We start from the raw sequence: 24,136 nt of genomic DNA, 5'->3' as shown, positions 1-24,136 counted from the left end.
ATCGGGGTTTTAACCGACCTGCCAATGCCAAGAGACACCCAATATCCCTGGGAGGGGAGCAGTCAGAAATGGGCGAAGCGTATGGACTCAACTTTCCTTTCTCGGTCAGCTTTTCCTGGTCTCTTTGGCCACTTCATAATCGTGTGGGGAATTAGAACTACTAACTTAATCTGTCGGATCATAGACTTTCAAGGGACTTGTGATCCATGCTGTTATTGCGTACTTTTACTTAGAAACCCCATGTATGGAAGCACTTAGCCTTGCTAGACTAGGCAAGCCTTGCTAGAAAGTTACTAGGAGCACGTATGGAGAGAGGTGGAACTCTAGCTCCAGGAATGACTCTTAGGCTAGCGGTTACTAGCTTGGCTGCCTGCTTCAGGGGCCAGCGACCTGAAAGTGAGTCTTTGTCATGGTTGTGTCTCCTATCTATATGGATAAAAGCACTGCTGGTGACCATGAGGTTTTTGAGGACACAGATTGGGAATTTCAGGATCTGTTTAGATTGGAAATACAGTGGGCGCCTTCCTTTGGTAGTACTAGCTCTTAGTGGACCAGAGGAGGCTCTCTGGTGGCTTTTGTCTCAACTCCTTAGCTATTGTTTTGTGGAAACTATGGAACTGAACTGGAAGGATTGGTCCTAGTAGCTCGAGGACAAAAATCACTTTTTCCTTGCTAGCCAACCCTCCACCACCTCTTTTGCTATACTGAGGTGGCAATGACTCACCACTTCTACTGAGGTCAGGACTGTACTCAGGAATGGGCGTGGACACACTAAGATGGATCCCTCCCCTTGGGAAACATTCCAGGAAAGCTACTCTGCTCCACCCCAGGTGGCATCAGAAGAAAAGGTCAAATCAAAGGTTTTGGGGGTATGAAACTAAGTCAGTCTGGGATGCTATCAGGTCTACCCCTGGTGTATTTCCACCTTGCCTTGGTGGTAGAACTGGGAGGGACAAGTGAGATGCCCGTGTTGGTAAGGGACAGACTAAGTCCGACCAGGGATGGAAAGGTTCGGTGGAGAGTCTGCTACACCCCCATCTAGAGCAGGGAAGGACGCTTCTGTCGAAAAGAAGCCACGGCTGTGGATGCCACTTTTTTCTCTCTTACAGATGGGAGCTAACAGTTCCGAAACCACTCCTTTAAAATGTATTTAAAAAAAAAACAATCTGGGACAAGTTGGATACCCAGAATTTAAAAAGACATGCCTGATCTTCTTTGATACTGAATGGCCACGGTATCCTTTGGAAGATGGGGAACACTGGCCTGTTAAAGGGTCTCTCAATTACAGTACCATTTTACAACTAGACTGGTTCCATAGAAAAGAAGAGAAATGAGTAGAAGTGACATGTGTCGCTCCTTCTCTCTCTGAACGACACGCTAGACTTATGTCCTAAGGGTGCAGATTTGGGTGTGAAACCTTCAGCTGCCTCCTGTTCTCTTACTTTGCCCCTGTATCTGGGGCTCCCAAATGAATTGGCTGAGAATCAGGGCAGCTTTCCAGTAGGCTCAGTCTCGGTAGAAATTCAAACAGTACTAGTTGCAGTCAAGACTATTTAGAGGATTCAGAAAAGCGTATAACTAAAGAGCCTCTTGCTGAAAGTGAAAGAAGAGAGGGAAAAACTTGGCTTAAAGCTCAACATTCAGAAGACAAAGATCATGGCGTCCGGTCCCATCACTTCATGTCAAATAGATGGGGAAACAGTGGCCGACTTTTATTTTTTGAGGCTCCAAAATCACTGTAGATGGTGATTGCAGCCATAAAATTAAAAGACGCTTACTCCTTGGGAGAAAAGTTATGACCAACCTAGACAGCATATTAAAAAGCAGAGACGTTACTTTGCCAACAAAGATCCATCTAGTCAAGGGTATGGTTTTTCCACAGTCATGTATGGATGGGAGAGTTGGACTACAAAAAAAGCTGAGCACCAAAGAATTGATGCTTTTGAACTGTAGTGTTGGAGAAGACTCTTGAGAGTCCCTTGAATTGCAAGGAGATCCAACCAGTCCATCCTAAAGGAAATCAGTCCTGAATATTCATTGGAAGGACTGATGTTGAAGCTAAAACTCCAATACTTGGGCCACCTGATACGAAGAGGGGACGACAGAGGATGAGATGGTTGGATGGCATCACCGACTCAACGGACATGGGTTTGAGTAAACCCGGGAGCTGGTGATGGACAGGGAGGCCTGGCGTGCTGCAGTCCATGGGGTCACAAAGAGTCGGACACGACTGAGCAATTGAACTGAAAAGCATATAGAAGCTTTTACAGGACTAACTTTATTTTATGACATTACTTAGAGAAAGGCAATGCCAAAGAATGCTCAAACTACCACACAATTGCACTCATCTCACATGCTACTAAAGTAATGCTCAAAATTCTCCAAGTCAGACTTCAGCAATACATGAACTGTGAACTTCCAGATGTTCAAGCTGGTTTTGGAAAAGGGAGAGGAACCAGAAATCAAATTGCCAATATCCGCTGGATCATCAAAAAAGCAAGAGAGTTCCAGAAAAACATCTATTTCTGCTTTATTGACTATGCCAAAGCCTTTGACTGTGTGGATCACAATAAACTGGAAAATTCTGAAAGAGATGGGAATACCAGACCATTTGACCTGTCTCTTGAGAAACCTGTATGCAGTTCAGGAAGCAACAGTTAGAACTGGACATGGAACAACAGACTGGTTCCAAATAGGAAAAGGAGTACATCAAGGCTGTATATTGTCTCCCTGCTTATTTAACTTATATGCAGAGTACATCATGAGAAATGCTGGGCTGGAAGAAACACAAGCTGGAATCAAGATTGCCGGGAGAAATATCAATAACCTCAGATATGCAGATGACACCACCCTTATGGCACAAAGTGAAGAAGAACTAAAGAGCCTCTTGATGAAAGTGAAAGAGGAGAGTGAAAAAGTTGGCTTAAAACTCAACGTTCAGAAAACTAAGATCACGGCATCTGGTCCCATCACTTCATGGCAAATAGATGGGGAAACAGTGGAAACAGTGGCTGACTTTTTTGGGGGGGGCTCCAAAATCACTGCAGATGGTGATTGCAGCCATGAAATTAAAAGACGCTTACTCCTTGGAAGGAAGGTTATGGCCAACCTAGATAGCATATTTAAAAGCAGAGACATTACTTTGTCAACAAAAGTCCGTCTAGTCAAGGCTACGGGTTTTCCAGTGGTCATGTATGGATGTGAGAGTTGGACGGTGAAGAAAGCTGAGCGCCGCAGAATTGATGCTTTTGAACTGTGGTGTTGGAGAAGACTCTTGAGAGTCCCTTGGACTGCAAGAAGATCCAATCAATCCATCCTAAAGGAGATCAATCCTGGGTGTTCATTGGAAGGACTGATGTTGAAGCTGAAACTCCAATACTTTGGCCACCTCATGCGAAGAGTTGACTCATTGGAAAAGACCCTAATGCTGGGTAGGATTGGGGGCAGGAGGAGAAGGGGACGACAGAGGATGAGATGGTTGGATGGCATCACTGACTTGATGGACATGGGTTTGGGTAGACTCCGGGAATAGGTGATGGACAGAGAGGCCTGGCGTGCTGCAATTCATGGGGTCGCAAAGAGTCGGACACGACTGAGCGACTGAACTTGGAGAGATGTAATGCATGTCTTGGGACAGATGCTGACTCCTGACTTGAGAGCTCGAGTTTTGGGGGAAACTACTACTTTTGGAGATGAATGGCTTGAATATGAGACAAGGGTAAAAAGGGAACATGAAATAGCCCTCCTTCCTACTGGGAGCCAAATAGTTCCCATAACAGAGCCACTTTGCCAGATGTATTCTTGTAGGACTTCAGTAAGCACATGCTAAGACTTTAAACTATGCTCAGTTGGTTGACATAGATCAGGGAGAGAAGGAAACTCCTGATAAACTCCTAGTATAGACTACGGGAGGTTCTCCACAAGTTTACTGATGTCAATCTTGAAAATGCAGAAGGAGGAATGATCTTAAAAGACAGATTTCTCAGTCAGTCGGCTCCAGATGTCTGCCGTAAGTTACAAGAACAGGCGTTTGAACCAAATCAGTCTTTAGAAAAACTGTTACAGCTGGCTCAGACAGTATATTATGGTAGAGAATATAAGGAGGAAAATAAGAGGCAAAAAAGAACCAGCTGAAGCCCCAACAAAGGCTGTTAGACCTGCTCCGAAGCAGCCTGAGAAAAATGCCCAGAGGGACCCAGGTGAAAAGGGACGGACTTGTTATTACTGTGGAAAGGAGGGCATCTCCAGCGAGATTGCCCTCAGGCATCTAAGCCATCTCAGGCATCTAAGCCATCCCTGGCTCCATGTCCTGTCTGCAAAGGACCATACTGGAGAAGAGACTGCCCTCCTAGGTGTAGGCCCCAGGGGTCAGACTCTCAAGACAATCGGGATTCAAGGTGCAAAGGAGTCCCCGCACAAGCTCCCATCCTAGTAATACTTGAGGAACCCCAGGTATTATAACTGTGGAGGGCCAATCAGTCGATTTTCTTTTGGACACTGGGGCAACTTTCTGCTCACTAAAGCCCCTGGTCTGCTTTCCTCCTGATCCACTACTGTAATGGGGCTGTCTGGACGAGCCAAATATTTTTCAATCATTGCTTTAGAGCATCTAGCTGATGCTGGCCCTAGGTTCTATTTGGCTGGCAAATTTTCAATGAGAGGAGACCAATACTTTCAACAAAGAAGATTTTATTAAATTTTTATTTTTATATATTTATTGGCTGTGCCACGCGACATGCAGGATCTTAATTCCCTGACCAGGGATGAACCCCTGTTCCCAGCAGTGGAAGTTTAGAACCTTAACCACTAGACCAGAGAAGTCTCATCCGGCTCTTTGGGGCCCCATGGACTGTAGCCTGCCAGGCTCCTCTGTTCATGGGATTTCCTAAGCAAGAATACTGGAGTGGGTTGTCATTTCCATCTCCTGGGAATATTCCTGGACCAGAGATCGAACCCATGTCTCTTGCATTGGCAGACAGATTCTTTACCACTAAGCCACCAGGAAAGCCCGTATCAACAGAGTACATTTTAGCAATTAAATTCACTTAATTCAATAAGATGTATTAACCACCTTCCACTGCCAGGCTCTTTTGTGATCTCTTTACCATAAGAGAATTGGATCAGGTTCAGTCTCAACTTGTATGAACAAAACAATCTGGCTGACCGAACCTCACCAAATCATTTCTCCAATTGGAAGGTGGGAAACAGCACCTAATCTCAGGATGAGGTGAGAGAGAATGTGTTTATGATGACCAAACATCTCACAATTCCTGGGACAGTTCGTCTGACGAAAAGTTTGACCCCAACACCCACACAAATATACTCTAGGGAATTCCTTGGCAGTCTAGTGGTTGGGACTCTGCATTCTAGTGCAAGGGGAGTGGGGGGTTCCGGTTTGATCCCTAGTCAGGGAACTAGCATCCCACATGCTGCAGAGTGTGGCCAAAAATTAAATAAATAAATAAAACTCGTTAAAAAATACAATCTAACTTGCCAGTTTTCAAGACCTGATTTTAAGTTGAGAAAACAGGACATTTGGAAGGTGGGACAGAGATTTGTGCATATTCAGAGAGTATAATTGGGTTGTCGCTAGAAAAGTAAACTTAAGCTATTATATCCATCTGTCACGTTAAAGTTTTTCAATGCATAGGAGTCCACCCTTCTATCTGGGCAAACTCACATGGAGCACGGAGGAAGGAAAAGAAACCGAAGTTCAGCTCACCGGATCTACTTTCCTCGGCTAGAGAAAACCCGAAAGATCCTAAGAGGCCACAGAAAATAAAAGATGAAATACTATTCACCTCCTGTAGCTGGCTAACCCTATGGCTGGAAGGGAACCCATGGGGTAGGTGGCAGACACATCCCTAGACAACTTCAGGGCAAAATTCCACGTGGATCCTTTCATCACAAATCAGCTCTTTCATGAAGCAGTGTTCTGAAGAGAGAGTCAGTCAGGGGCTGTGACATCTTGCCCACAAGATGCAGGCACTGTCCCAGGAGTTTGACACAGATTATCCTACCGAATTCTACAGCCAATCTGCAATGCATGTATAATATACAATTACCACTGAGGTCGAAGAAAAGAAAACTTAGGAGGTCAAAGGACTTGCCCTCGTTTGTAAAATCCACCAGTGGAGCACTGTGAATCAAAATCTCTGCTCTCAGAATCTGTTCTTTATGTTTGCATTTGTTTGTATTATCAGGTTTGTTATTTTTTCTGAATATAATAAAAGTATATATACCAAGTAAGGGAGCAGGAAATGGCAACCCCCTCCAGTATTCTTGCTGGGAAATCCCATGGACAGAAGAGCCTGGTGGGCTACAGTCCATGGAGCTGCGTAAGAGTCAGACATGACTTAGCAACCAAACAACAACGGGAACAAGTCAGAACTTTTTTTCTGGCCAAGTCATGCAGCTTATGGGATCATAGTTCTCCGACCAGGGATTGAACCCAGGCCTGCAGCAGTGAAAGCGTGGAGTCCTACCCACTGGACCACCAGGGAATTCCCAGCAAGTCAGAATTTAAGAAACGGCTGTCTGCCCCAGTGACCCCAGTGTCGCCATTTTACCGGGCCGCCACTTCCTCCTTCACCACGTTCCCTCCTTTCCTGTTCAAGCACTGAAAACACACCCAGTACATGGGCTCCAACTGAGGATCAGCAGTGCAGGCAAAGCTCATCAGAAACTGCAGTAAATTTGCGTGATGCTCTGGCATGCTCCCCCTTTCCTTTCTGGAAAGATCTCTGCCTCCAGGACTGGAACCTAAGCTAAGGAGGCTCACAATTCTATGGGGAGAGACATGTAGCCTGGTTACTGAGAGCTCAAGACCACACCACCTAAGAGGACAACACAAGCCAAAGGAAGTGGCCTTTGTTTGGGCGGGGAGGTGGGGCGCAAAAGGGAGCTTCAGGGTCTCCAAGTCAGGTCAAAGGAATGCCAAGCCAGGTTGCCCCAAGGGAGGACACCCAGGACTGCAACTACTTCCAGCTAAAACATCAATAAGCTCATGTTTGGAACTTCCCTGGTGGTCCAGAGGTTAACACTTTGCCTTCCAATGTGTGGGGTGTGGGTTCGATCCCTGGTTGAGGAGCTAAGATCCCACATGACTGGCAGCCAAAAAAATCAAAGCATAAAACACAGAAACCATATTGTGACAAATTCAATAAAAGCTTTAAAAATGGTCTACAGTAAAAAAACAAAAAAAACAACAACAAAAAAAACCTTAATAAAAACGGTCATGCTCATGTTTGCAGAGTCCTTGATGGTTTGTCTGCACAATATTGCACAGCCACCATCTTTTTATACCCTCATGACTCTATGGAGTCAGCAAGGCACATTTTACATAATTTTTACAGAGGGCCCCAAATTCAGCAGATACATGGAGACTTCAAGCTCTAAAACCAGGGTCAGTTACAGCAGAGCCAGGATGAGAAAGCAGGCCTAATTTCTAATCCCCATCTGTCCCCTACAGCTTGCTTCTTTGCCAAAGCACACAAGGAAGATAACTAAAAGAAAAATCAATAAATAATATTAATACAACGAAGAGAAAAGAGGGAAAGAGTGGGAATTACCACTTCTTTCTAGTCTGGATGAATGGGTTCCCCTTTCCCTAGCACTTGAAAACATATTCATGGTAATTTCACAAGCTTACAGTCTGAATGCTAAGAAGAAACCAGAATTATACAAACATCTTTCCTTTCTAGAATAATTACATGGCTGGCCTTAATCTGGTTAATAGATTGCATTTTCCTCTCACTTAAGACACTGTACCTGCCTCCTAATTTTCGCATGAACTGAGGCTGAAAAGAAGAGAACTAAGACACGTGTTACAGAGAAATGCAGAGGTTCTAAGATGTTCTTAAAGACACCAGAGAGAATGCCTAGTTTCATCATCAGCGGGAGAAAATGCATGAGAGATAGAAGTACTGATGTGTTTTAGTAAAATCTGTATTTATCTTTACACAGACTGAAGGAACTGACTTGGAATCAGAAAACACACACCAATAGAAGTGTAGGGGTGTGTATATGTGCGTGCAGATGCACGCCTGGATGTGAGCACACTTGCATGTCTCAGAGTGTGTGGAGGGGAGTGGATTGAAAGCTATAAATTTGGGTTCTTTTTCCTTTTTTCCCAGTGAAGCCTTGCTATTTGAGGCTTGCTACTTTGACATAAAAGTTTTTTTTTAATTTTTATTTTATATTGGGATAGACAATCAACAATGTTGTAATAGTTTCAGATGGACACTAAAGGGACTCAGCCACACATATACATGTATCCATTCTCCCCCAAACTCCCCTCCCATCCAGGCTGCCATGTAACATGGAGAAGAGTTCCCTGTGCTAGACAGTAGGTGTTGGTTATCCATTTTTAAAAGAGCAGTGTGTACATGTCCATCCCAAACTCCCAAATTTTTGAGAAAGCATTTCAGAAATTCTGCCTGAAGTGAAATGTCAATGCTTTAGGAAAGGACTGGGAAAAAAATGGAAAAAGCCAAGATTTCCATATGAAATGGATCATTTCTGAATGGGTGAGCCTTGTTACCAAAAGCAGGAACAAATTCTCAGCCTTATCAACTGATGAAGATTCCCAAATTGAATGCCTTTTAGTTAAGCAACTGCAGCTGTAAGTCATCAAAAAATATTCACAAATAACAAAATAATTATGAGAGTCAAAATTAAGATGGGAAATGTGCTAGTCTCCAAGAGGGGGGTGTATTTCTTTTAACTTAGAACCCCAATTCTGCTATTAAATAGTGGAACTTCCACACAGGAAGTTCCTCAACCAGAGTTTAAGAGATCTGGGAGCCCAAATACATGAACCATGTATCTTCCTCTCTGCCTCACTTACTTCTCATTTCTGGTCAATAGCAGACTCAGCACAATTACCTGTGGACATGGACTAGACACAGACAGTGAACTAAAGCATGAGAGTTGTGTTTCAGCAAGCAGAAATGTCTAGTTCATCCCATGCTTGTATATTACAGCTATAAAAATCTCATTTCCCAGTACTTACTAGCTAACCCGTATCACCACTCACCAATTTCCAGAAAGAATCCGTTAAAGAACTAACCCATCCATCAACCTCGTTACATCCTCCACTAACCAATCAATTAACTGGAACCAGAGAGTGTTTTCAATAGAAAGACAAGATGATCGATGGGGATCAAAGGGCTTAAAACAGCATTTCTCTCCTCTCCTAGCTTGTGATTTAAGGACTTGTAAGTCAGCTCTCTCCTGGGTGAAACATAAAGAGATCAAAAGATCACTTGCATTACAAGGTAGCGTGCCCCAGGGGCCAGATCTACCTGGCAGTAAGTGCTCCCACAGTCCAGAAGGAAACATTATGGATTGATGGGTTTAGAAGACACATTATGAAGAAAAAATGACTTAAATGGGGCCTTGAAGGATGTGCTGGTAGAGAAAAATCACGTGCTTTTCCACAGAGGGGGCTGGTGATTTCTACTGCATGCCCATCCTATACAACCACAGCCCTGGGAGATGAAATATCTCACACTAAATCTTAGAAGTTAGGCTAGGATGAGTTTGATTCCTGCTTTTAGTACTGACAGTCTAGAGAGAGGCGCTCTCAGTAACTTAGTAAGACCGGCTTTTGAGAGTTAAAATGCAGAATCCACACATGACTGAACAAAAACCAAGATGAGCAGAGCCACATAAAAAAAAAAGAGAGAGAGACTGCCTCCCAGGCACTGAGCTGAGTCCATTAGCTCACTGATGTCATTCACACATAAGGGAATATACACTGCTGGGAATTCTTAGCCATGGAAGTCTAGAAGATGCCTACAGAAGGCAAACCTTAGTGATGCTTACCCATGAAGCCTACAGGAAAGAGGAAACTTTAGGAAACAGTGTCTGTGCATTTCAATGCTGAGCAAAGAGCATCCTCAAGTGGACACTGGTGCACCTTTGCTGCCACGAGACTCAGAGTTCTTGGTCTCCTGCAAGATGGCTGCCCCAGGGGCTCTCAGCCTGATAAATATGTTTTTTCTTAATATATTGACTTATATTTATTTGGTTGCACCCGGTCTTAGCTATAGCACGCCAGATCATCACTGAGGCATGTGGCATCTTTAGTTATGGCATTCAAACTATTAGTTGCAGCTTGTGGGACCTAGTTCCCTGACCAGGGGTTGAACCTAGGCCCCCTGCATTGAGTGTGTGAAATCTTAGCCACTGGACCCCCAGTGAAGTCCCCAGCCTGGTAAGTATTAAGTGCTCGATTTACTTGTCTTTAAACACAGCAAAAATGTCAAACTTCAGCCAGGCAAAAATTCATAATTTTCTAAAATATATATATTATCCATACTATACATGTATGCAAAAGCTTTTCTACTATGCTTGAGAAAGGCTTGAGAAAGAACTACAACAAAAAAAAAGATGGAGAAATTGGAAAACATAAACCAAATGAAACGGGAGCACTGAATATGTAGGTTTACCTTGTCTTGATTACAAACCCACACACCCAACTTGGGAGGATGGTTTATGAGCGAGTGACTGTGCTGGTTTCTGAGTCACTTCCCACCGACCTGGCCTGTTAGCATCCCGACGTCAGGCCATTGTTGTGAGAACAGTACTACGAGCTGGCCTCAAAAAGAAGACTCTTTAGAGCATGGTTTAACATGACCCACAATTAAGCATCGCTAATGTACACCGGGCACAGGAGGGAAAGCCACCCTCATGGGGTCCCCTCAACATGGCTGAGCACTGACAAGTGACAAACGCCCACTCACTGGGTTAGATGGAAAGGCTGAGAGCATGTCCTCCAACTTCCCCACTGATATTTTTAGTTGCTCAGTCATGTCCGACTCAAGGGGACTGCATGGACTGTAGCCCACCAGGCTCCTCTGTCCATGGAATTCTCCAAGCAAGAATACTGGAGTGGGTTGACGTTCACATCTCCAGAGATCTTCCTGACCCAGGGATGGAACCCAGGTCTCCTGCACTGTGGACAGACCCTTTACTGTCTGAGCCACCAAGGAAGCCCTCCAGTGATAAACTGGCAATAATTACATCTACTTTATAGGACTAGGACTGCTGTGATGATGAATAGTTCCAAACACTTATAAAGGATGATGGATTTGCAGTTATCATCCTCATAACCTTACAATCAGCATGTCAACTGAAAATATACTAATCTAATGTCTTACGGGCACTTCCTCCACCTCCTGTATCATCAGCCGCCCTCCTCCAGGAAAATGGAAATCTGCAGGTTATCAGCCATTGTACTGTCCACGTAAGATGCACCCACTCCACATACAAAGCTAAGGAATGGCGACCTCTTGTAGCAGAACAGATGGGCTGAGGGCCCAAGAATAGTGCCACCAGCTCCAAGCCTGGGGATAACTCACCACGTAGAGCTTGCGCCAGATGACAGCCCATTCCCGCAGCGTGGAGGTAAGCTCTTGCACCAGGGGGAGCTCCCCAGGAATCACGGTCTCGTTCTGCCTAAAGAGAACAGACACAGGCTCCCTTCACTCCGGGGGGATCGTCGGTGATCTTCCTGATGGACCTCATGATCCTCAGAACTCAAAGACAGGGATGGGACTGGTTGGTCTTGAAACCAAGCAAAACTTGTCCATTTAGGGGAGCTTTGGCAATTTTTATCACATCTAGCATCCGAGAAGAGAGAAAGAGCTTAACACACCACGATTCTCAAAATGAATTGCGTCTACAGTGGAATAGATATGGAGTCCAGCCTCTACTTTCTCATTTGTTGCTTTTTTGTTTTGCTTTGTTTTCTGGTATTTTTTGTTGTAGGTTTTGTTTTTTTTTTTTTTGGCTATGCCACTTAGCTTAGGGGATCTTAGCTCCTGGACCAGGCACTGAACCTGGGCCCTGACAGTGAAAGTGACGAATCCTAACCACTGGCTGTTGCTGTTCAGTCACTAATTCATGTCTGACTCTTTGCAACCCCATGGACAGCAGCACACCAGGCTTCCCTGTGCTTCACTATCTCCCAGAGTTTGCTCAAACTCACGTCCATTGAGTTAATGATGCCATCCAACCATCACGTCCATTGAGTTAATGATGCCATCCAACCATCTTGTCCTCTGTTGTCCCCTTCTCCTCCTGCCCTAGATCTTTCCCAACATCAGGGTCTTTTCCAATAAGTCGACTCTTTGCATCAGGTGGCCAAAGTATTGGAACGTCAGCCTCCGTCCTTCCAATGAATATTCACTGGACTGCCAGGGAAATCCTTCTATTTCCCCATTTTGGATCTTTACAGGAACCTCAAGTACAGTAAGTCCCCTACATACAAACCTTCATGTTGCGAACTTTCAAAGATGCTAATGTGCATCTGGTTCCAACAAGGAACCAGAACCTGTGCCGTCAACATCAGGTGAGAGTGAAATCACAGTTTGCCCTCTGTCTCCTATTGCTGATGATCTTTCATCTCTACATTTCCCACCTCCTCTCCCTCCTCCAGTCAGTAACTCTTCTTACCTGTTCATTCAATGCCAGCAGCTGTATGCCAGCTATTGTACTGGACTACTATACTTTCCAAGGTACTGTACTGTAAAATTAAAAATGCTATTTGTTTGCTTTTTATGTATTATTTGTGTGAAAAGTACTATAAACCTATGACAGTACAGTACTATATAGCCGAAGGTGTTGGGTACCTAGGCTAACTCTGCTGGACTTAGGAACACATTCCTGGAATGCAAGTTGTTCATGTGCAGGGAACTTACTATACCAAGCTAGGCTGGCTTCAGCAATTCCCAGGGATGGAAGCCCAAACTGGGCCCTTTCGCTGGTTCTGCCAAGTTGCCATTTTATTAGCAAGGTGGGCAAGTGGAGGGGTGTTCATGGCACAAGGTCCTGCGGCTTGTAACCTCACACAAGACCTACTGTGGGATGGAAGTGGGGCCCTCTTTTGCAGCAGTACTTGGTTTGCTTCTCATCTGCTGGCTACCTGCACAGAAAACGAACACATACCCAAATCCTCACTTACTCACAGTGGACTTTTCATACAAGGCAGACATGACATTCATGCACGTAAATCCTGTCTGGTATTTTTATGATTAGCAAAAGGAGAGAGTGAAAGCAATCTAATGAATGGGGATTACTGGTGGAATTTCCAGACATCAATAAGAATACAAGATGCCACATTAGGTTTGGATTTCAGATAGATTAATTTTAGTATATGTGCTGCCGAAGCGAGCACCAGATAGATTAATTTTTAACTGTAAGTATGTCTCAGGAAATACATGGGACATGAATGTAAATAAAAATTACTTTTTACCTGAATTTCAAATTTAACTGACATTCTGCATTTTACCTGGCAACCCTAGTTATTGGGAACATGCCCTGAACTCTGCCTTTGCTCCAACGTGGTCATGGCTAGTGATCCTGGAGGCTGCCCAGGAATAGTCCATCAGAAAGAAGAGTCTCCAGAGACTTCCTTGCGGTCCAGAGGTTAAGAATCTAAGTCATTTAAAGCAACGGGTATGGGTTCGATCCCTGGCAGGGAACTAAGATTCTACATGTCCCAGAGTGTAACCAAAAATTAAAATGAATAAATAAAACTTGCTTCTGCTTTATTTTTTTTAAGTTAAAAAAAAAAAAAGGTGGGGGGAGTTCTCCAGTAGGGGCAGGACACATGGTTTTGAGTCCTGATTATGTGTGAATTTGGGCACATCTCCATCTCTCATCCATAAAATGACGGTGCAGAATTTAGGACTGAGAATATTCTCTGTGGCTGTGAGCTAGTATGCCTCTGTGATCCACTCCTTTCTAACAGCCCTGGAATTCCTGCTCCAGGCTTTCTTTATGCTCTCCTTGATGCTCCTGCCCACTGACTCACCATCAATTAAGTGAATTCTCTCTGCAGAGCACAATCATATTAGTTAGTTTATACAATTTTACATCAAGTTCACAACCAGGGACTTCCCTGGTGGTCCAGTGGTTAAGACTCTGGGCTTCCACTCCAGGGGGTGCTGGTTTGATCCCTGTTTGCGAACTGAGATCCTATATCACATGCCATGCGGTACAGCCAAGAAAGGAAAAAATAAACAAAGTTCAGGGCCAATGTGGGGCCAGATTTGTTTTCTCTGATTTGCAGGGGGAAAGCCCCAGGTGCGCTGACTTGTCCAAGGTTCAGAGATAAATAGCACAGGTTGTTGGTCACCTGTCATCCCCCAAGGTTCCTAAAGAGAAGGTTCTCAAGTATTAATGGCTAAAGAGTACCAAATGTTCATATGTGTGTGCGTGCACAAGCACGCACGCACACACACACACACAGAGGCATGTGTTAGTGAGCAGTTGGTGCAAGAGGAAAGTACAGGCCCTCTATGTTCATTCATTATCTGCCTCCACTGTCCCAGGGAAGGATGCAGGGAGGAAAAAATATCAAAAGAGAAGGCAGAAGGAACGATGTCAGGAAAAAAATTCATTTCCCTTTCATCCAACAAGTGGAATTGATGACCTGAGACAAATAATGCACAAAATGACACCTTACGATCTCATAAAACCTGTAATGATATTGTACCTTTACCTCACCTGTTAAGCATTTTCCTATGTTAGAACTTACCCGCGGTCTTCCACAGTGGCCTCTTTCAAATGGATGTACGTTTCAGGGAAAATACCCTGCGGAGAGAAGAACTTGGGTTATGCGGCCATAAAAATTCCAGTCCAATACAATCTGAGGAAAACATAATTCAAAGAGACACGTGTACTCCAATGTTCACAGAAGCACTATTTACAATATAGCCAGGACACGGAAACAACCTAAATATCCATCAACAGATGAATGGATAAAGAAGATGTGGTACACTATATACAATGGAATATTACTCAGCCATAAAAAGGAACAAATTTGGGTCATTTGCAGTGATGTGGGTGGACCTAGTGTCTGTCATACAGAGTGAAGTCAGTCAGAAAAACAAACACATATATTAATGCATATACGTGGAATCTAGAAAAATGGTACAGATGAACCTATTTGCAGCGCAGGAATAGAGACACAGATGGAGCAACGTGGTGGGGGGTGGATTGGCAGAGCAGCATTGACACATATACACTCTCGTGCGTAAAACAGATCGCTAGTGGGAACTACTGTATAGCACAGGGAACTCAGCTTGGTTCTCTGCGAGGACCTAGAAGGATAGGATGGGGAGTAGGGTGGGAGGGAAGTTGAAAACGGAGGAGATATACGCACACATATAGCTGACTCATCTTGTTATACAGCAGAAAATAATCCAACATTGTAAAACAATTATCCTCCAATTAAGAAAAATGTCAAAAACCCCTCAGCTTACAATAAAGAGCACAAACAGCGGCAAGTCAAGTAGGAGAGGGGCAAGGACACCAGGGCAACACCTACAGTTTGCAGTCAAGGTTGCAGGGCGTCAATTACATAGGCTGGCTACCTAAACCAAAGCAGGGCTGAAACACTGAAAATGTACAACTGAATCCTGGGGTTCAGAGAGCCTAAGATAAACACTTCGTAAATGAACAGGCAAACATGCCCAGGGTCAGCTCAGAGCATTTAACAGATTCTAAGATGCCTCCAGATTCTACACAACATGAGATGCTTCTCTTAAAGGGTTTCAGGTAATTAGCAGATGGAGGGCTATGTACTTAGTGGTCCATAAAATTGCAGTGATTTTCTAGACCCATTTCTCTCAGCACTTTCACTTAAACAAAACTCATGGAATCAATTAGACCTGGTTATTTTTAGCCTTTTCCAGTCTCAAAATGCTCTCCATTCTAAATCCCTAAGAGGCAATTTGATGTCGGTATTAAGACACTGCCTGTGGGAAAACTATGCCTAGAAAGAACTAAAAGAAACCCTGGAAACTGGTCAGGAGCAATCTGCAAAACCATAGACTGGATCTCACCCACAGGAAGCAAGCCACGGATATGAGTTTTCTTAAAACCAAAAGCTTCTGCTGTTCAACTGTATGATGTGCTCATCAATAAAAACAAACACTGCCATTCAGAAAGGCACCGCTGGTCCCTATTTTACAGTACTTTTCAGGCCAGACAAGGAGAGGTACTGGATTAACCAGAAAGTTCATTTGGGTTTTTATGCCATCTTATGGAAAAACCTAAATGAATTTTTTGGCCAACCTAATAGAAGAAGCTGTTTAATAAGCACCATTGGCTCAACTTGCTTGTAGCCCTGAGCCTGTTAAAACTGCAGCCATGTGGACATGCCATGTCAGGGGCAACTGACCACAAAGGTGGGAGAGGGACAGGTCATGCCCTGGGGACCCAGGTCAGAGATGCCTGTGTACTCAGTGATCCTTATTCGTTCAGAGCCAGAAAAACTAGTGCATTTCAACCAGGGTTGGTTGTGCATCTAGTTTTGTGTGCTACGTTTATCTGAGCAATTCTCTCCTTTCTCCCTTTTAATCCTCTGCCAACAAAAAAGGAAAACAGCAAGAAAATTTGAGACTATGCTGCTCCCAGCATTGGTGATGACAAGGTATATCCTGCCACTGCCTGAGTCAGAAGCAGAATGGCCATCCTTTCCCTCCAGGCAGGAAGAACCAAAGGAAGAACCAAAAAAACATACAAAGATACCTGCCGCTCCTCACTTTGAGAAAGGGGCAGGCACAGGGTGCATGAGTGAGAAAGCATAATCCCAATCTTGTTACTGATAAAGACCCAGAACACACACAGAGACAAGGTAACACCAACCTCTTTCATGACAAGGACAGGATTCAGAGTGATTTAGGAAAACTGATCACAGAGTTAAATACTAACAATAATGCAATGTGTGTGTAATTTCTTCGGGGTTTGATTAATGGGTTTCTGAAGGTCCAGGTCAGTCTTTAGGATGCTGAAGGAACCTTGGGTGCATCTTCCTTCTGCTAGGTGGATGTAAATGGTTTGTTGATCCCTGTCTTTGTTGAGAACCAGACTTGCCTGCCCAGTGCTCACCTTGAGGACAGGATGCTGAGGGAAATAAGCCAGACACAAAAGGACAAATACTGTCTGACCTCATTTGTATGAAGGTCCTAGAGTAGTCAGATTCATAGAGACAGAAGAGAACTGGGGTTACAAGGACTGGGAGGAGGGAAGAAGGGGGAGCTTATGTCAAATGCTCATCGAGTTTCAGTTTGGGATAATGAAAAAGTTCTCGAGATGGTGGTGATGGTTTCACAACAATATAACTATACTTAATACCTCTTAACTGTACATTTTACAAGAGTTAAGGGACTTCCCTGGAGGTCTAGCTGTTAAGACTTCACCTTTCAAGGCAGGGGGTGTGGGTTCAATCCCTGGTGGGGGAGCTAAGATCCCACATGCCTTGTGGCCAAAAAATTGAAACATAAAACAGAAGCAATATTGTAACAAATTCAATAAAGACTTTAAAAATGGTCCACAGTAAAATAAATAAAGAATTAAAATACTAATTTTTTGTCAAGTATACTGTACAACAATAAAATAAAGCTGTCCAGAACTCATAAAAAGGTGGTGCATTGAATAACAACGAACCACTCAAAGTAGCAGTTAATCAGGAGCCATATTTGCAGGTTAAAATGAGATGTGAAACTGTTGGTCCCAAGGAGTATCCTTGCAGAAGATTTTTCAAATCAAGAAGATGAAGGACTGATTAACTGTTTCATACACCTAAAACCTGATGACTGCTCTCTAAATCACAGGGAGAATTCCAAAACAGAAACATTCGTAATGTAAGTGGCTTATTTTGTGATGGAGCCCTGGGTTGGATCCCTGGGTCGGGAAGATCCCCTGGGGAAAGGAATGGCACCCCACTCCAATATTCTTGCCTGGAGAATCCCATGGACAGAGGAGCCTGGTGGGCTACAGTCCATGGGGTCACAAAGAGTCGGACATGACTGAGCGACTAACACTAACGCAGGCAGCAATCATAGCAGGTAATTTATACTTGTATGCAGACATGATGATTTTCATATTAAGAGTTATCTATTTTGTTGTATTTCCACTGTTACTTGTAGGCATCATCGTTCCATGGTAGCATTTGTCCACGTGCAGCCATTTAATTGCTCTTGTAACTCTGAGACTATAGGCTTATTCTTTTTTTTTTTTTTTAATATGTGTTTAGCGATTTCTTTTGGCTGCATTGGGTCTAGGTTGCAGCACTCAGAATCTTTTGTTGCAGCACAGGGGCTTAGAAGCCCCACGGCATGTGGGACCTTAGTTCTCTGACCAGGGATGGAACCTGTGTCCCCTGCATCGGGAGGAGAAGTCTTAACCACTCGACCACCAGGGAAGTCCCTGTAGGCATTTTCCTATGCCATTCTGACACACAGAAAGCCAGAATAAACCTAGGTAATATATTTCTGATTTCCAGCCTCTCTCCATTTTGTTTTGGCTTTCTCAGGGCATGGCTTTCTCAGGGCAACCTATCCACTTGAGTTAAGAAAAAAAAAGAACTAATGATTTTCTAGATATTACCCTTATCCTTACTTCCACAATCCTGCCAGGATCAATAACCAGTTTCTGCAAATCTCTTGGCTTCTTCCATTTGCAAAACCACTAGCTTGTTTTATCACCACTCTAACCGATTAAGCCTGCTTGTAAATAACACCAGAAATTTCCACTGAAACAATAGGCTTTTCAAATAGCTCTTCCCCTAAAGACTGACAAACAAGGAGACAGCATTAGGACAGCATTTCAACTAGGCTGGATTGCTTAATGAAGGGGTGTCAAAGTTGAACATAATTCATGACAGCTGACTTTGAATTCTCTGTTTTGTCTGGATCTACCAGAAAGATATTTCAACTTATAAGTCAACAAGTAAATGCATGGCCTTTGTCTTATTATTTCACTAAATTACAAAGTTTAATTATCAAGAACCGAGAAAAAGCTCTTACCGAAATACTTCTCAAGAGTGAGACTGGAAGTTTAAAAGGGTTTTAAGAAAATGAATACAAAAAATTTAAAAACACATCAAGACTGTCATTTAGATTCTAGTGAAGCACCCCACCAACTTTCCAAAGCAGACAACAGATGGATTCTGGTGTATTAGGACATCAGAAGATGCCTTAGAGATGCTCCAAAGAGAGTCTTACAGACGGCAGACACTGAAAGGGAAAACTGTGGTCTGGGACCTTGTTTCAACAGAATTCACCTGCATCAGTTAAAAATATAAAATTCTGTTTGGTCTTAAAAGTTCGTATGATCTTATCTGAGAGTGGATTCTTATGTTTTAAAATTAACTTAAAGGATTGGTGATTAAGTGACATAAGTATTGCTGCTCTTGAAATTTATAACTTCAAAATTATTCACTCTAATCCTGCTTCTAAAAATAACTCGTGCTTATGCTAAGTCATGTCCAGCTTTTTGTGACCCCCTGGACTGTAGCCCACCAGGCTCCTCTGTTCATGGGATCCTCCAGGCAAGAATACTGGAGTGGGTTGCCAGGCCCTCCTCCAGGGGATCTTCCTGACCCAGGGATTGAACTCAAGTATCCTGCGGCTCCTGCACTGGCAGGTGGATTCTTTATCACTGAGCCACAGGAAAGCCTGAAAAATAACTACCACTTCCATAATTGTGAGTAAAATAAACACTGATAGGGTTCGACCGAAACTAAGAAGCAGAAGTCGTTGTAAACTAGATTCCTTTGTTAACAAGCGTCCTAGAAGAAAGTCTTTTGCACTGGTCCTAACATGTTCTCATTCACACCAGAACATCTGCTGTCTTGGGTCCTTACATGAAGGCCCAGGGAAACTAAAGTCAGCAAGAGTTTACTCCTTTAATCAAATAATTTATCATTATTTTCACTATACTTAAGTAGAAAATGAAGACCCAGAGGCACAAGCATCTAACTGTGGGTATAAAAATTCAGCATCAGGATTTTAGGGAGGGATAAAAGGACTAAAACTGTGGGAGTGGATAACCGCATTAAAAGCAAACACTCCTTTATTTTGGTAGATTATTAAATTGTCAGAGTTAATAAACTGTGTGTGTGTACATACACATGTGCAAATACTGACTGCTGTTTGAGCATCAACAATATAGAAAGCTTAACTAGGACAGTCATGGTTTTAAAGGCCTATACCTTCTAGAAAGGTGTTTTTCTGGGCCCACACCTTTTTTTAATTAATTTTTATTGGAGCATCGTTGCTTTACAATGGTGTGTTAGTTTCTGATGTATAGCAAAGTGAACCAGTGATATGTTTACATTTATCCCCTCTTTTATGGATTTCCTTACCATTTTGGTTACTACAGAGCAGTGAGTAGAGTTCCCTGTGCTATACAGTAGGTTCTAATTAGTTATCTGTTTTATGCATAGTAGTGTATGTATGTCAGTCCCAATCTCCCAACCATAGCCTTTCTGAGACTTGCGTGCTAGTATCTCTTTTGTCTTGTGTTGTATTTGGAAAGTAAAACCTGTGGGTTTGTGTTTTTTCTGTTTATTGAGTTCTTGATCAATTCTGAAATGTTCCTCTCACCCCTCCTAATTCACTCTTTTGGATGGGAACTAACTGTGAAATAGCACGGCCCCATCAACACTGTTCTTTTCAAAAGAAAGTGCTGACAGGCTATGCGGTGCCAGTCTGCAGAGTCACAGAAAAAGTGCTGACCTGACCTGAGATAAGCCGAGAGGGTATTAACCTAACTCACAGGTTTTCTTTAGCTTGACTATTAGCAGCTTTGGCACTGGGAAAAGGAACCCACGAGGGTGAGTGTTTTTCAAATTCTTTGCCCATGATGGGACAGCAACCCAGCATGACTGTCATAAAACGTAATTAAAAATACACAAAATACTGTAAAATACACACCTAACCCAAAAGTTTCCTGAACCATGACTTACCATGGCATTCCACTTTCTTTCTATTGTTCGAGTTGTAAAAAGAGGTTGGTTCTAACCCACTCTGTTGATTTCGTGTGAGTTTCACAGTTGGAAAACTAGGACTCTGAGGACTTTCCTGGTGGTCCAGTGGATAAGACTCTGCACTCCCAATGCAGGGGATATAGAGTCGATCCCTGGTCAGGGAACTAAGATCCCACATGCCAACGGTGGGGCCCCTGCTAATAAAAACCTACTACTCTGGTTTTCCATTTTATAAAAAAGCAAGGAGTCATGTGGAAATGGGGAGACCCTGTGGTTCTGGGATTTCAGCACTGGAACTAAAGGATAAACAGAGAAGTCCCACCTCCTCTGATACAGAGCAACATCCCTAGATGACCACATCGCTCAGCTCAAGCAACCAGAAAGCCTGCAGAGGTCCTACCTGGGGGGTCAAATTCACCTCCAGCTTTTATCCTTGAGTTGCCTGGTGGGAAATACAGCCATGGGACTTGGACTCTCTTACCTGAACAGTGAAGTCAGACCATTTGCTTTTGAATCTACAGAATAGCCGTCAAAGAGAAAGCAAACTTGGGCCCACAGACAGCAGATAATGGGATCAGATAAGACAACACAAGACTGGCAGACAGTCGATTTCCAAGTAGAACACTGAACCACAAGCCATACCTTTTTAGATTTATTTTGGAGGGTGTATCCTCTGTACCAACCTGTCAGGGTAGAAGAGAAGACAGAATCGAGTACATTATCTGGGACAACACACAGACATTAGTAACATACATCCTCATAACCCAGGTCTCCTGCATTGTAGGCAGATTCTTTACCGTTTGAGCCACCAGCAAAGCCCATGGTTTGGGTGTGGACATGGAATCCAGGAGACCTCTAGCAGACAACATGAACATTTTCATTTATTATACAGTAAAAATCTAGATTTCAGAGCTGCATTGTCTTGATAACTAAAGGATTTAAAATTCACTTAGAACCACGCCTCATCACTTCTCCTTCGGAGAAAGGACCAAATAAATAAATAACAAGATGGAAGACAGCTCAGTCTCTTAATATCTTAATCCCTTCCAGTCATTCAATAAATGCTTTTGCATGAATGAACATGAACTTTCATCCATTTATATACATTCTTTGAGTTACCTTATACTACTACTAAAATAGATATTTTAAAGTAATTATATATATTCTCTCCTTCTTGCTTTCTCTCCCACCCCCATGTCCCTCTCTCCCAGGATAAGAACCAATATTCTGGAACAATTTTAAATCAGAGTAGCAAACCTATATGTATATATATACATATATGTATATATAAACCATATATATATATCAAACCTTATAAATACATATATATATATATTTACACCTAAAAACAAACTGAAACAACATTTTAAACAATTCTTGGCAATGCTACAATACTCCTCTACGTAAAAAGATTTTATGTGTTTGCTTAACAAGGCTTTAAGTAAAGTCTTTAACTTCCTTCTAAAAATTCCAATCAATACACATATTCCAATGGATGTTTTCCCACCCTCTATCTTATAAAGGGAGTATGTAATTTAATCTATCCATAAATAGATACTGGATAATTAATATTTATTGAATACCTAATATAGGTAATTCACTGAAATAATTTTGTTCATTCCCTATAACCATGAGGCATCGGGGTGGTTATTCTGCCTAAGTAAACCTTGTTGTCAGAGGTCCAGATGTATAAAGGAGCCATAAACACACAGTGAGTACATGCAAGCTATAATGGAAACTTCAGGCATACTGTTTCTGGACAAAATTGTAATTGGAAAACACACATGCACTCCAATGTTCATAGCAGCACTACTTACAATAGCCAAGACATGGAAACAACCTAAATATCCATTAATGGATAAAGAAAATGTGGTTCATACACAGAACAGAATACTACTCAGCCATAAAGCAGCAATGGATGGACCTAGAGATTATCAAACTATGTGAAGTCAGAAATAACATAGGATATTATGCTGTGGACTGGTATCTTTAATTAGGAGTGGTGTTCCCTGTTCAGATACTTTTTTGTCAATCATGGGCTTTGATGCAAACCTATAACCAGTCCACAGCATAATACCCCATTCTAACCAGTTAAAAATAGGAAAATCCTTAACATTTTTGAATGCTGACAGTTTAAAATTTGTGAAAATATTAATAACTCTATGCTTCAAGAAGGTAAATTCAGCTCCCTAATATATCCAAAATAGTTTGTGTCCAGTGTTGGATGATTTTATATAGAACACATTATAGAAGAGTTCTATTAGCAGATGTATGAAATTAAAAAAAATTTTTTTTGAAGTGTAGTTGGTTTACAATGTGTTAATTTCTGGTGTACAACAAAGTGATGTAGTTATGTATACATTTATATATGTGTACGTGTGTGTATATGTTCTTTCTAATATTCTTTTCCATTATAGTTTATTATAGGATATTGACTATACTTACAATAGCCAAGACATGGAAACAAGACTTTAGTCTCTTCCAAGCAGTTTTCATCTCTTCGTGTCCTATAAACCCAAGATGTTGTACCAAAGACTGGGTTCACTTTCAAAGAGGAATTTACCAATACTTTTGTAAACAGTGTTTTTGCACAGCTATCCATCATAGAATTATGCTTCTGAACCCTGTCATTTTTGAAAACTTTTTTTTTTTAAACCTCCTAAGTCTTCTCTAGGAAATGGCAACCCACTCTAGTACTCTTGCCTGAAAAATCCCATGGACAGAGGAGCCTGGCAGGCTACAGTCCATGTGATCGCAAAGAGTCAGACACTACTTAGTAACTAAACAATAACAACAAAGTCTTCCCTACAACTGTGGTATGTGTACAACCAACTCCCTCTAAAGGCTCAAGATCAACATGCTTAATTCTACAAAAGTGAACGCTCACATTCCATGGCATTGGGTACTGGCAGAACATTGTCTGTTTCTGGAGTTTTCATCATATATGCTGAGGACTTTATAAATTCAGCTGCTGCTAAATCCAAGGGATATGGTAATAGTCCAAGAGTACATTTGGTCATTTCCACATTATAAACCAGAGTTGTGATACAAACAAGAACATGAATTTCCAATTAATGCCAACACCTAAAGCAAGATAATTACAGTTAAATACAGTACGCTACTGGCCTGTTGAAAGCATTATCAACAAGCAGCCATAATCAATGAGTCGTGTGAACTGGTTGGAATCTAAGTTGCTGTCATAAATTAATAAATAAAGGGAATGGTGGAGGGATGGTAAGTCCAGAGGATTAGGTGAAATGACAATCTCACTTTTATTATAGGTGAAATGACAATCTCAAAAAGTAAGCTTCTGGCAACCATGGGGAACTTCAAAAGTGATTCTATGCA

General features: G+C 42.5%; 1 protein-coding gene across 5 annotated transcripts in view; it reads right to left on the bottom strand.

Moving 5' to 3' along the window:
* The window catches only part of DOCK5 (dedicator of cytokinesis 5), a 261,149-nt gene that overhangs the window by 144,156 nt on the left and 92,857 nt on the right, over nucleotides 1-24,136 (bottom strand). For 4 of the 5 annotated variants that reach the window (XR_014060920.1, XM_081516237.1, XM_081516228.1 and 1 more), the window contains 3 exons: nucleotides 21,431-21,471; nucleotides 14,549-14,604; nucleotides 11,367-11,463 (listed from right to left, as the gene is read on the bottom strand). Coding sequence is in view for 4 of the 5 variants with exons in the window: in XM_081516237.1 (XP_081372363.1) it covers nucleotides 11,367-11,463; nucleotides 14,549-14,604; nucleotides 21,431-21,471 (194 nt within the window). In the remaining variant the exon portion in view is untranslated. The remainder of the gene's footprint in view (nucleotides 1-11,366; nucleotides 11,464-14,548; nucleotides 14,605-21,430; nucleotides 21,472-24,136) is intronic. The other variant, XM_081516245.1, reaches the window with a different exon arrangement.

Source organism: Giraffa tippelskirchi, chromosome 1 (assembly GCF_054371585.1).
Source record: "Giraffa tippelskirchi isolate mGirTip1 chromosome 1, T2T-mGirTip1v1.2.pri, whole genome shotgun sequence".
Taxonomy (NCBI): Eukaryota; Metazoa; Chordata; class Mammalia; order Artiodactyla; family Giraffidae; genus Giraffa; species Giraffa tippelskirchi.
This window is presented reverse-complemented; position numbering and strand designations above follow the sequence as displayed.